Source organism: Erythranthe guttata, chromosome 3 (genome assembly GCF_056151865.1).
Source record: "Erythranthe guttata isolate IM_541 chromosome 3, IM_541, whole genome shotgun sequence".
Classification (NCBI taxonomy): domain Eukaryota; kingdom Viridiplantae; phylum Streptophyta; class Magnoliopsida; order Lamiales; family Phrymaceae; genus Erythranthe; species Erythranthe guttata.
The window spans coordinates 13,559,543-13,574,192 of NC_142535.1; the positions used below are offsets into that span (position 1 = coordinate 13,559,543).

The 14,650-nt window shown below is 32.8% G+C and overlaps 1 protein-coding gene across 1 annotated transcript; it reads left to right on the forward strand.

Moving 5' to 3' along the window:
- The first annotated feature begins 4,888 nt into the window (after nt 1-4,888).
- LOC105971297 (WUSCHEL-related homeobox 4) lies at nt 4,889-6,666 on the forward strand. Its single transcript, XM_012996143.2, has 3 exons — nt 4,889-5,170; nt 5,576-5,890; nt 6,293-6,666. The coding sequence occupies exons 1-3, from the start codon at nt 4,934-4,936 to the stop codon at nt 6,473-6,475; spliced, it is 735 nt and encodes a 244-aa protein (XP_012851597.2). The 5' UTR covers nt 4,889-4,933; the 3' UTR covers nt 6,476-6,666.
- Nucleotides 6,667-14,650: the final 7,984 nt, after the last annotated feature.

The window sequence follows — 14,650 nt, forward strand, 5'->3', positions numbered from 1 at the left end:
GAAAATGATAAAATATATAGTAGAAAATGGCTCAAACAAACCATTATATATATATATATATATATATATATATATATATATATATATATATATATATATATATATATATATATATATATATATATATATATATGTGTGTGTGTGTGTGTGTGTGTGTGTGTGTGTGTGTGTGTGTGCGCGCGCGCTTGAGTAGGGGTATTTTGGTCATATTTTGGAAAAATGTAACGTGAGGGGGGTTTTTGTATTTATGTGTAGTACAGGGGGTAAATGATACAAAGTTCATAGTACAGGGGTGTTTTTGTATTTAACCCTTTAAAAAATAAATTAAATTTGATAAAATTATTTTTCGGATAATAGACTGTCACAGAAAAGATCAATAACATTAATCACTTTATAGATTCAAAAAGAATGAAATGGTAGAAGAACTTCAATTATGATTATTTATTTAATATATTTAGAGCAACTCCAATGGTAGGTATTAAAATGAGACATCTAAACCCTTAATTGATGCTTGAAATAATACTTTAGTACTTCGAAAAAACTTATATGCTCCCATCCGTAGGAATAAAATAAATTATTTTATTTTTAAAAATGTATTAAACATAAATTAATAGATATATTTGGTCCCTATTCTATAGGAATTTGTTAGAAAAATTATTTTTTTTACGTTGAAATTGCAGTTCCTAATTTCTAGGAATATTTGATACTTGGTTTTTTTGGGTGCATTTTTGCACCTCTATGAAATAAAGTATCAAAAAAACTACCCTTTGGTGCTTCCGTTGGAGAAGGAATTTTAAATTTTGGGAATCAAAATGGAAGTTTTATCATTTAATACTCCATTTTATTCCCCCATTGGAGTTGCTCTTACATCTCTACAAGCCGAAAGAAATTTGTATATAATATTATTTATTTTATATTCAGAAGAACAAAAATCCTCAATTTATTTAATTCGTTTTAGGTGAAAAAAAAAGGGACTAGAGACGGCCCTTCTTAGAGTATCTCTAACCAGTTTCACCATTTTTTTTCACCAAATCCCATATATATGGTGGTACAAAAATGGGTTCATCTCTAACCAGTAGCACACCATTTTATTCTTCCACTGTTTTTGGTGGAAAAATGGTGTTTTTAGTCTCCCATGAGTTTTACCAAAATTTATACCAAATATTAAAATAATGATATTTCACCATTTCACCACTTATAGGAAATGAGATTTGATTTGGTCTCCCATGGCATTTCACCATATATGAACCAAAACTGTAAATCTAATGTTTATCGTAATTTTAGTATATTTTATTTCCTACACATTAATTATTGATCCAATTTTAAGTAATTTCTTTTAACTATATAATTTAAAAATTATGTTATCAATTTTAAAAAGACTATCTAAACATGAAATAATATTAACTCAAATTATTTTACATATAATAAAATCAGACATAAAGAGTATGTTTATCCCACAAATATAATTTAAAACATAAAAAATATCTCATTCACCATTGTTATCATCCACCATTATTATCATCATCATCACCTTCATTGATTTGAGTATGTTTATTCCACAAGTGTGCTACCAGTCTCCTTAGTTCATTGTACTTTTCTTGATATATCAGATTTCGATATCGACCAAGAAATACCGCATTATTAAAATCTATCAAAAGCTCAACAGGCGGGATAGAGGATGAAATATCATAGTCAAGGTTTGTGGGAGATTGAACATCATAAAAAATAAAATCATTCTATTGTTGCTTATTATATTTTATTAATAGCAATTAGCGTATTAGTTAAATAAAGAAATTAATTAATCAACATTTATAAAAAAATAATTAAAAGTAAGCATATTTAAATTATTAGAATTATGTTTTTATTAATAATAACAAATGTATTTATATTTTAAAAACTAATTTAGTAATTAGCACCAATGTATTTATGATAAATATGCTAATAAGTTGGTAATAAGGTGCAATTAGTTAAATCGTCATTATATATGTTAATTAATAAAATGGTGATAATTACACCAAATCTTATTTTCACCTCTATATTTTGTAGGAAAAATAGGATTTGGTGGAAAAAAATAGGAAAATGATGGATCGGTAGGATATAAAAATTTGTTCACAAAAAAATTGGTAAAAAATAAGATTTGAGTATATGGTGATATGTGGGTTGACCACAGTTAGAGGTTAAAACTAAATCTTAATAATTTTAGGTGTAATGGTGATATAGAAATTTCGAGTGGGAGACTAGAAACACCTAAATTAGGTAAAAACATGCAGATATAGTGACCGGTCGGAGATGCTCTTATTACCCAATGTACATCTTAATTTTTTTTTCTTTTAAAGATTAAAGTTTTATTACACGAAAATGTAAAAGAGAAACTTAATTGTTTTAACTTTCTAATTAATAAATGAGATCAGTATCAATTCAACAAGCTAGATATATTCATTGTTGCTCCTCCAGTAGATATTGATAGTATTCGTGAAAATATTTTTGGATCTCTACTTTACGGAAACAATATTATCTCAGGTGCTATTGTTCCTACTTCTGCAGGTATCGCTGCACTCTTACCCAATATGGGAAGCAACATCCATTGATGAATGGTTATACAATGGTGGTCCTTATGAACTAATTGTTCTACACTTTTTACTTGGTGTAACTTGTTGTTACATGGTTCGTGAGTGGGAACTTAGTTCCGTCTAGATATGCGACATTGGATTGCTGTGGCATATTCAGCTCATGTCATGTTACACTGCTACCGCTGTTTTCTTGATCTACCTAATAGGCGAAGGAAGTTTTTTTTATTTACTCATAAGCGTATTATTATGTAAAGTTAGAAATTATAGATTTAGTACGTTGTATCATCAAAGTCGAAACCGATCAAAAATATTATTTAAGAAAAAAATAATTAATTAATTAAAATTAATATATTTTGTAGGTAGAATTTTCAAGTTTTTTGGAATTGAAGGAATCTTTTTCCAAATTCCCTCCAATGTAAAAGTTGGGGAAAAAAGGGAGAGCAAAGGGCACACCATATGATGAAAGTTGAAAAATAATGAAGGAGTTGGATTAGACTACCCAACCACACGCATGTATGTACCTCCATTCATCCCACGCACGCTTCTTCAATTATGTCTTTCTTCCTTTTTATTTTTTATTTTTTATTTTTTTTAATTTTGTTATAATTATTTATTTATATTTTTAATAATTGAAATTTGAATTCAATTCTTTTTCGAAATTATTCATGCTCAAAAGTGTTATATTTCATTAGCTGATGCAAATAATGATAATTTATCTTTCAGGATAAATCATAATAAACATGCGTTCTAAGACGCCCGGGTAAAATGTTTTACACACTATACTCCAATTAATTCTAAATACATGTTAAAAGAAATCAATGAATAATTTACGTTTACAATAACCATGGTAATTTAAATATATACTATATAAATTCATTCATTTCTTCAAACATCTTATCACACATAATGACATAATTTTACAATATATATTATATTAGAAATAATTACACTTTTGGTCCCTATACTTGCCACCTAAAACGATTTTAGTCCCTAAACTTTGAAGTTCACGAAATTCGTCCCCAATCTTACCACATTTTGACACTTTCGATTCGACCGTCAACTTTCCCAGTTAACTTGGACGGAAATGTCATGTGCGCCTCATGTGACACCTAGGTGGTAGTAAAAAATCCAACTGGAACACAATCAGTCCATCTGACAGCTGTCCCCAATTTCTGTTCCCAAATCCCTATTTTTTTCTTTTTCTAGAGGTTGATTTTCTTGTTATTTTTTTTAGAAGATGTGATGGAGGAAAGTGGTGGAGAGGTGGAAGGTGACAATAGGTGATGGAGAAATGACAGATTTTAAGTTTGGAAGAAAATTAGGCATTAAATATTTGGGAAAGAGAAGATGTAAGGATGAGGTGAAAGGAGTTTAGTTCCAGCTCATTTTTAGGCTGCCAAGTGGACATCACGTGAGGCGCATATGACCGTTCCATCCAACTTAACAGGGAACATTGACGGCAAACCAAAATTATAAAAAAAATGGTAAGATTGAGGACTAATTTCGTGAACTTAAAAGTTAAAGGACTCAAATCATTTTAGGTGGCAAGTACAGAGACCAAAAGTATAATTATCCAATATATATTATCTTTCAAAATTTTGTCCAATAAAATTTTAGTAGCTTTTCAATTATATAAGATCCAACAAGAATTAGATTGTTATGTTATTTATTTATGGTAAATTACAACCACCTCCCTGAAGTAAAGTTTATTTACGAAAACCTCCCTCGTTATTTAGAAATTACATGCAACCCTTTCGGTTTGTAAATTTCTTACATTTGCCGCCTACACATGAGTGTTAACATAATAAATATACAAATTGCAGAGGTGGATGTAATTATAAAAAATCAAGGAGTTTTTCGTAAATAGACCTTACCTCATAAGCAATGTAGGATCTTTTCTTTGTTTTTGTTTTTGTTTTCTTTGAAATAATAAGGGGGTTCTTGAAAAACAACAATACAATTTTACACAATATTATTTCATAATTTTTGCTCTACTAAGTGGGAACATTGAAAAGCAACAATCTAAAACTATTTTACATGATTTTATTCAAAAAAAAATTGCACATTGTATGTTTCTTTAAAATAAAAAAATATTAGACTATATCTTGATTTCCCCCCTCTTTTTTCTCTAGAGGTCATCAACTTTTCATTTGTCTTTTTTGTAATGGAAATGTTAAGTCAACCTCACCTCATCATTTGGTCTTGGTTAATAATAATCTTCCTTTCACTTCCCACTTTTATTTCCTTTTCCCTTTTCCCCTTTTTTACTTTTTTTCTTCCTTTTTCCCCCCTCTCACATGATACTAATCACCTTTATATATAACCACCACATTTTGTCATGAAATTAAATCTCAATTCCATACATGGGAATTCAAGCCATGAAGATTCATCACTTGGCACGTGCATTAATCTGGGATCACGAGCCTCCTTCCCTCACCCTCGGCTGCAAGAAGCGCCTCCGCCCCCTCGCCCCCAAGCTAACCACCACTGCCGCCACCACCACCGCCGCCACTTTTGATCTCAAGAGCTTCATTAGACCCGAAAGTGGTCCTCCGAAAATTGAGTCGCCGCCGGATTATCAGAAGAAAGAATTAGCTCAGGTAATTATTAATATAATATGTCCGTACATTTTTTTTTGCATGCCTAATTCTGGTTTAAATTAAATAACTGAAGAGACAAATACCCATGCAGTTCTATTTCAATCATATTCTTATAAAGAAAAGATATGTACCCTAATTAGTAAATATTAGTACTTATAACATGCAATTGAACATATATAAAAATAAATTAATTTTGTCCCATATTTTCCTCAAAACACTTGACTTATCCATTTATTACAGAAGCACGGAGGGTGCCAAAAAATTGGAATTATTTCAAAAAGCGTGTTTTACATAATATAATATGGGATATATATTTTGATTTTATTTTATTAATGAAGGAACCCGCAGCCAACCATATAGGTGCATGGGTAAACCACACTCTCGTATAATATATCGTATATATAGGTAGAGGGTGCACAGCCAGGTGGCACAAGGTGGAACCCAACGCAAGAACAAATAGGGATATTGGAAATGCTGTACGGGAACGGAATGCGCACACCGAACGCCAACCAAATCGAGCAAATTACAGCTCAGCTCGCAAAATACGGAAAAATCGAAGGTAAAAACGTGTTTTACTGGTTCCAAAACCATAAGGCGCGCGAGAGGCAGAAGCAGAAGCGCATTAGCCTCGGCCTCAGCCGCAGTCGTCCTAGAACACCGCCTTCTCCATTTCCCGCCTTTTCTACTCCTCTTTTATCCTCATCATCATCATCCACTAAGGTAACTTTTATATTTTTTTTAGAGCTAAATTATCAAAAAAAAAAAAAAATTAGCTTTAATTTTTTTGGCTAAATTACAGCAACCCCTTGAGGAAATGTCAAATTACAAAAAAATCCCTTTTGTTTGAATAATTATAACTGTCCACCCCTCAACTGTGTATTTTTTACAAAAAGACCCCTTCTTCACTATGAAAATTTGACACCATAAAGATGGATGTATAAGACAATATATAGTTTATTTTGTCATGTATTTTATGAATAAATTCTATAAAAAAATTCAGGGGTGTTGCCCCAGAACCCCTGTCCGTACACTTAGCCCTGTCAAATATCAAATCCAGGCTCTGCCACTGCTTATTTGTTTAATATTATATTTAATACGTTGATGAAAAAAAAATCGGTGCAGAGCGAAGGGAGGCATGGTGAATTATTTGAAGATAATCCATACAAGAGAAAGAGCAGGTCATGGGCATTTGACCTATGCTTACAAGAAGATAACATTCGTTGTACAGAGGAAGAAGAAGAAGGAGGATGGAAAGATACGACGACCCTTGAACTCTTCCCTTTGCAGCCTGAAGGAAGATCTTGATTTAATGGATTATATTATTTATTTGAATTCTAATAAATGTCAAGTTTAACTTAATTTAACTAGTCAGGTTCTTTTGTAACTTTGCCTTAGTTAATTTCTAGCTACTAGCTGTGTTTAATGATTAATATTGCGATGCTACGTTTAATTATCTTTCGGAAATAAGTAAATTAAAGCAGCTATGTTGCGTTGAATGATCGGTTTTTCTTCTTTATCATGAATTGTTTCCGAACGATATGTTTGTTGTAATAATACATTTCTTATCTGAAAGCAAGCAAAATGCTTTTAGCCCTTTTAGAAGTGGAGCTTTTGGCAACTTAACTTTCTAGGTTATAAGTTTATGGGTTTCGCCGCAACATTCTAAGAAATAGTATACTTTTTTAATTGCAAAAAATCCCCTAGGGTATTTGTGTCTTTTTATGCCCAGTTAACGATTAAATGAAAAATGAGTCAAGTGTGCTATTTAAAAAAAAATAGAGGATTTTTTTTTGCTAGTTTATTTATCACATGGTGTTTTTCACTATTTCGAGATTATACAAGGATACTATTTGCAGTTTACTCTACATATATATCAATCAATATTTGTAGTAGCACTCAAAGTTGGTCGGATTGAATCATAAAATACAGTTTCAATTTTTTTTAAGAATTGAAAAGTCGATAAATATAGATTCCGGTTCGACGGAGTTAGAAAAACAAAAATTTATGAAATAGTTTTGTTTGTATATCCCACCGAGATATCATAAAATTTTAAATAATTTTAATATATTCTGAAACTTTGAGGATCAAATTGCAAACCTTAAAAAAAAAAAAGGATCAAATAGCAGATTTTGCAAACTTTAGGGAAAACCTGATAATAAATATCAAATAGCAGATTTTGCAAACTATAGTCTCCGACCCAAAATGCCCCCTCAACTACAAACTCGGATTGTTTGTACCTTTCCGTTAATATGCCGCCTGCAAATACTGAGATGGAGGTTTGACTGTTGCTTTATGTAATGAATCATTGTTTGGATCTGCAAAATGTGCGTCTATTGGCGGCGTATGTAAGGAATGTGACTAAGTTTACCACTTGGAATAGAATTTGCCGATTCCGATGCGGATCGCCGGAGCTCCGGCTTCTTCTCCGGTTCGAAATCAGATAAATTTGGGTATGGGTCGAGGCCTATGAGCCTGGCGATAACACTTGGAGATCGGTGTTGTTGATTTCCATCGGTGGCGCCACTTGCAATATTATTCTCACCGTTTGTTGCCACGGCGACGAAGATAGACATACCACGGTTCGGTTCAGTTCCGGTCCCGGTTCCGATTTTGGAGGAACCGGAACCGAACCGAATATTTCCGATTATTTATGGTTCTCGGTTCTAATTGTAGAACCGGCCGGTTCTTAATAAAAAAAAATTATTACTATATTTAACTTTAAAAAATACTTTAAAAATAGTTAATTTTTAAAAAAAACAGTGGAAAAAAATACTTTAAAAACTTAATTTTTTAAAATACTTAACAAAAATATTTTTGTACTTTTGAAAAAAATTGAAGGAATTAGTTGTAGTTTTAAAAATTAAAAAAAGGAAAAGGTAAAGAAATTCAAAGGGCTTAAAAAAGAAAAAGGAAGGAATTAGTTGTAGTTATAATTAATATTTAATTTTTTTTCTCAAAAAAACTGGTTAGACCGGTTCTAATCAGCGGTTAGCGGTTTCAAAAATGGGGAACCGGAACCAAACCGATTTTTCTAGTTCCGGTTCCGCATATGGTCAAACCGGTTCCGGTTCTGTTAAAAAACTGTTGACCCCGGTTCCGGTTCCGGTTCTAACCGAACCGGTGGTCATATCTCGGCGGAGGTAGTTGTTTGGAACTGTTTGGGGTGGAGGATTCGTTGCTGAACTTCCAGGATGACTTGGTGCCTGATTTCAATTCGAATATCGGGAGAGGAAGAGGTGGTTTAGGCGGCAATTCAACCGCCGCCACGGCCGGAGGTGACCGCAACACCGATGGAGTCTGCTTTGACTTTTGTAGTGACTTAAGAGAATCAGTCGGATTCGGCGGCAATTGTAGAGCTGAGCTGATTTCTCCAACTCAGAAGTTGTATGAACCAACTACAATAATAGTAAAATTTAGGTATGAATAACAATTAAAACGTTTTAATTAGATGATGGAATAGAAAATGTAAATAGCGACTAAATCGTATTGGTGGAGGAAGGCGCTTGTGGAATAGAAACGTTTTTTTTTTGTCCACGTGTTTGGTTATAACGGAAAACCTAACGCCGTTTATGCTTTTGGCAGTTATACGTTGAATGAGTTACGGAGGAGTATAAACTGTCCCAAAGTATAAACTGTCCTAATTTGTTGTTGAAGAGGCATTTTGTGTTTCCATTTTTTCGTAATTACTAGAAACGTCTCCAATAGATGACATGACGTTTGAAACGTGGAAACGCGTGTGATTAATAAAATAAAAAATATATATATATGTGCAAACCAGACATGAGAATATATAAGATTGTCCATGCTAATTAACTTGCTTCAATCTGCAAATAACTTCAATATAATATATATGACAAGGTGATATATATACATTATTTTTCTGAACGACAACTAGCAGAAGGCACTCTAATATTTTCTGATCCATCTATGAATTAAATAAATAACACGCGAATCAACAACATTTAATTAGAAATCCAATAAATAAAATATTTCCTATTAGATTTGAGAAGATATACAATTATATATTGCAATATCAGAACCAGCTAATGTCAACGTTTCTATGAGCACTTAAAATAAAGACCAATTATTTCTCATTTTAATTATATTAAAAAAAAAGGTAATGACATTTAATAGTCCTAATCAAAATTAATACCACACAAATATAAAAGAATATTATTTTTATTTGTTTAAAACCACACACAAAACCCTCACACCCTCCTTCTTCTTCTTGGGAAGCCCTCCAAAAAATATCAGAATTCAAAGAAATCAAAATCTCACAAAATGGAGTCACAAGATAATAAAATACTAGTTTACATGGAGGAAAATCCATTAAATTATGTATCCATGTCATTTTTGTGCTTGAAAGTTGATTTTCATATATATTTTTTTTCAAAAAGCTGTCGCCTTTTTTTCGAGAGTACATGTGCTTTTATTTATTTTTCGACATGCAGGCGTGTAGGATTTCACCAAAATCGACATTTTAGTGTCGAAAATTGAAAAAGAAAATCAATACACAAACAAAAAAATTGGAAAAATAAATTGAACGGTCTATTTCCGATAAGTTGTTGTCAATTTTTTTAGGAAAATTTGACAGACAAGTGTCGAATTAGCCTCAAAATTTGACATGGATGTATCGAAAATTTTGAGAAAATTTGGCATGTTCAGGTCGAAAAACCTCAGCGAAACCTCAAACCAAATTCAAGGAAAAAACGACCAAAACAATGCAACCTAGCACCAATTAACCAACATTTAATGCTCAACGTACATATTTAGCTACTAATCATCCTATATTACCTAATTTACCAAGTTTTGGAAGCAATTTCAAAGAATTAAAAAGAAAATCAAGAAATATATTATATCTTTGTTTGTTTGAGGTTTAGTCTTGGTCTTCCAACAATGATAGTGGCAAGGATGATGAGGGTTCGCGGCAGGGACGACTGCATCGGCGGTGATGCTATGGTGGTAAGGCGGTGGTGCGACCGACGAGTTTGGAGGTTTGAGGGAGGGTTTTGCTAATTTCATTTTCTTTAGAAATTTGGTCTTCAACAAAGAAAAATGAGGAAATTAATTTTTCTTTTTCTTTATAATTTGTATATCAATGAAGGGTATTTTTGTACATTAAGGTATTAAATTCCTTCATCACTAGATAAATTTGACACCATAAGGATGGACGTGTAAGACAATACATAGTTTATTTTGTTATGTATTTTATGAATAGCTTCTAAAAAAAATTCGGGGGCGCTGTCCTAGAAGCCCTGTACGCAGGGGCGTACCTATGAGGTTTGCCTATGGTGCCCCCCGCCCCCCAATGTTAGTTAATGCACTTTCCCCCGCAAACTTTCAATTTTATACACTTTAGTCCATAAAAAAACTATTCTCTTAACTCACTCCCATACTCTAGCCCCGCAAGAAAAACCCCTTGGGTTCGCCTCGGCCTGTACGTGCACTTAGCCCACTCTAATATCAAATTCCTAACTCTGCCACTGCTTATTTGCATAATATTATATTTAATACGTTGATAAAAAAAAAAAAAAAAAAAAAAAAAATCGGTGCAGAGCGAAGGGAGGCATGGTGAATTATTTAAAGATAATCCATACAAGAGAAAGAGCAGGTCATGGGCATTTGACCTATGCTTACAAGAAGATAACATTCGTTGTACAGAGGAAGAAGAAGAAGGAGGATGGAAAGATACGACGACCCTTGAACTCTTCCCTTTGCAGCCTGAAGGAAGATCTTGATTTAATGGATTATATTATTTATTTGAATTCTAATAAATGTCAAGTTTAACTTAATTTAACTAGTCAGGTTCTTTTGTAACTTTGCCTTAGTTAATTTCTAGCTACTAGCTGTGTTTAATGATTAATATTGCGATGCTACGTTTAATTATCTTTCGGAAATAAGTAAATTAAAGCAGCTATGTTGCGTTGAATGATCGGTTTTTCTTCTTTATCATGAATTGTTTCCGAACGATATGTTTGTTGTAATAATACATTTCTTATCTGAAAGCAAGCAAAATGCTTTTAGCCCTTTTAGAAGTGGAGCTTTTGGCAACTTAACTTTCTAGGTTATAAGTTTATGGGTTTCGCCGCAACATTCTAAGAAATAGTATACTTTTTTAATTGCAAAAAATCCCCTAGGGTATTTGTGTCTTTTTATGCCCAGTTAACGATTAAATGAAAAATGAGTCAAGTGTGCTATTTAAAAAAAAATAGAGGATTTTTTTTTGCTAGTTTATTTATCACATGGTGTTTTTCACTATTTCGAGATTATACAAGGATACTATTTGCAGTTTACTCTACATATATATCAATCAATATTTGTAGTAGCACTCAAAGTTGGTCGGATTGAATCATAAAATACAGTTTCAATTTTTTTTAAGAATTGAAAAGTCGATAAATATAGATTCCGGTTCGACGGAGTTAGAAAAACAAAAATTTATGAAATAGTTTTGTTTGTATATCCCACCGAGATATCATAAAATTTTAAATAATTTTAATATATTCTGAAACTTTGAGGATCAAATTGCAAACCTTAAAAAAAAAAAGGATCAAATAGCAGATTTTGCAAACTTTAGGGAAAACCTGATAATAAATATCAAATAGCAGATTTTGCAAACTATAGTCTCCGACCCAAAATGCCCCCTCAACTACAAACTCGGATTGTTTGTACCTTTCCGTTAATATGCCGCCTGCAAATACTGAGATGGAGGTTTGACTGTTGCTTTATGTAATGAATCATTGTTTGGATCTGCAAAATGTGCGTCTATTGGCGGCGTATGTAAGGAATGTGACTAAGTTTACCACTTGGAATAGAATTTGCCGATTCCGATGCGGATCGCCGGAGCTCCGGCTTCTTCTCCGGTTCGAAATCAGATAAATTTGGGTATGGGTCGAGGCCTATGAGCCTGGCGATAACACTTGGAGATCGGTGTTGTTGATTTCCATCGGTGGCGCCACTTGCAATATTATTCTCACCGTTTGTTGCCACGGCGACGAAGATAGACATACCACGGTTCGGTTCAGTTCCGGTCCCGGTTCCGATTTTGGAGGAACCGGAACCGAACCGAATATTTCCGATTATTTATGGTTCTCGGTTCTAATTGTAGAACCGGCCGGTTCTTAATAAAAAAAAATTATTACTATATTTAACTTTAAAAAATACTTTAAAAATAGTTAATTTTTAAAAAAAACAGTGGAAAAAAATACTTTAAAAACTTAATTTTTTAAAATACTTAACAAAAATATTTTTGTACTTTTGAAAAAAATTGAAGGAATTAGTTGTAGTTTTAAAAATTAAAAAAAGGAAAAGGTAAAGAAATTCAAAGGGCTTAAAAAAGAAAAAGGAAGGAATTAGTTGTAGTTATAATTAATATTTAATTTTTTTTCTCAAAAAAACTGGTTAGACCGGTTCTAATCAGCGGTTAGCGGTTTCAAAAATGGGGAACCGGAACCAAACCGATTTTTCTAGTTCCGGTTCCGCATATGGTCAAACCGGTTCCGGTTCTGTTAAAAAACTGTTGACCCCGGTTCCGGTTCCGGTTCTAACCGAACCGGTGGTCATATCTCGGCGGAGGTAGTTGTTTGGAACTGTTTGGGGTGGAGGATTCGTTGCTGAACTTCCAGGATGACTTGGTGCCTGATTTCAATTCGAATATCGGGAGAGGAAGAGGTGGTTTAGGCGGCAATTCAACCGCCGCCACGGCCGGAGGTGACCGCAACACCGATGGAGTCTGCTTTGACTTTTGTAGTGACTTAAGAGAATCAGTCGGATTCGGCGGCAATTGTAGAGCTGAGCTGATTTCTCCAACTCAGAAGTTGTATGAACCAACTACAATAATAGTAAAATTTAGGTATGAATAACAATTAAAACGTTTTAATTAGATGATGGAATAGAAAATGTAAATAGCGACTAAATCGTATTGGTGGAGGAAGGCGCTTGTGGAATAGAAACGTTTTTTTTTTGTCCACGTGTTTGGTTATAACGGAAAACCTAACGCCGTTTATGCTTTTGGCAGTTATACGTTGAATGAGTTACGGAGGAGTATAAACTGTCCCAAAGTATAAACTGTCCTAATTTGTTGTTGAAGAGGCATTTTGTGTTTCCATTTTTTCGTAATTACTAGAAACGTCTCCAATAGATGACATGACGTTTGAAACGTGGAAACGCGTGTGATTAATAAAATAAAAAATATATATATATGTGCAAACCAGACATGAGAATATATAAGATTGTCCATGCTAATTAACTTGCTTCAATCTGCAAATAACTTCAATATAATATATATGACAAGGTGATATATATACATTATTTTTCTGAACGACAACTAGCAGAAGGCACTCTAATATTTTCTGATCCATCTATGAATTAAATAAATAACACGCGAATCAACAACATTTAATTAGAAATCCAATAAATAAAATATTTCCTATTAGATTTGAGAAGATATACAATTATATATTGCAATATCAGAACCAGCTAATGTCAACGTTTCTATGAGCACTTAAAATAAAGACCAATTATTTCTCATTTTAATTATATTAAAAAAAAAGGTAATGACATTTAATAGTCCTAATCAAAATTAATACCACACAAATATAAAAGAATATTATTTTTATTTGTTTAAAACCACACACAAAACCCTCACACCCTCCTTCTTCTTCTTGGGAAGCCCTCCAAAAAATATCAGAATTCAAAGAAATCAAAATCTCACAAAATGGAGTCACAAGATAATAAAATACTAGTTTACATGGAGGAAAATCCATTAAATTATGTATCCATGTCATTTTTGTGCTTGAAAGTTGATTTTCATATATATTTTTTTTCAAAAAGCTGTCGCCTTTTTTTCGAGAGTACATGTGCTTTTATTTATTTTTCGACATGCAGGCGTGTAGGATTTCACCAAAATCGACATTTTAGTGTCGAAAATTGAAAAAGAAAATCAATACACAAACAAAAAAATTGGAAAAATAAATTGAACGGTCTATTTCCGATAAGTTGTTGTCAATTTTTTTAGGAAAATTTGACAGACAAGTGTCGAATTAGCCTCAAAATTTGACATGGATGTATCGAAAATTTTGAGAAAATTTGGCATGTTCAGGTCGAAAAACCTCAGCGAAACCTCAAACCAAATTCAAGGAAAAAACGACCAAAACAATGCAACCTAGCACCAATTAACCAACATTTAATGCTCAACGTACATATTTAGCTACTAATCATCCTATATTACCTAATTTACCAAGTTTTGGAAGCAATTTCAAAGAATTAAAAAGAAAATCAAGAAATATATTATATCTTTGTTTGTTTGAGGTTTAGTCTTGGTCTTCCAACAATGATAGTGGCAAGGATGATGAGGGTTCGCGGCAGGGACGACTGCATCGGCGGTGATGCTATGGTGGTAAGGCGGTGGTGCGACCGACGAGTTTGGAGGTTTGAGGGAGGGTTTTGCTAATTTCATTTTCTTTAGAAATTTGGTCTTCAACA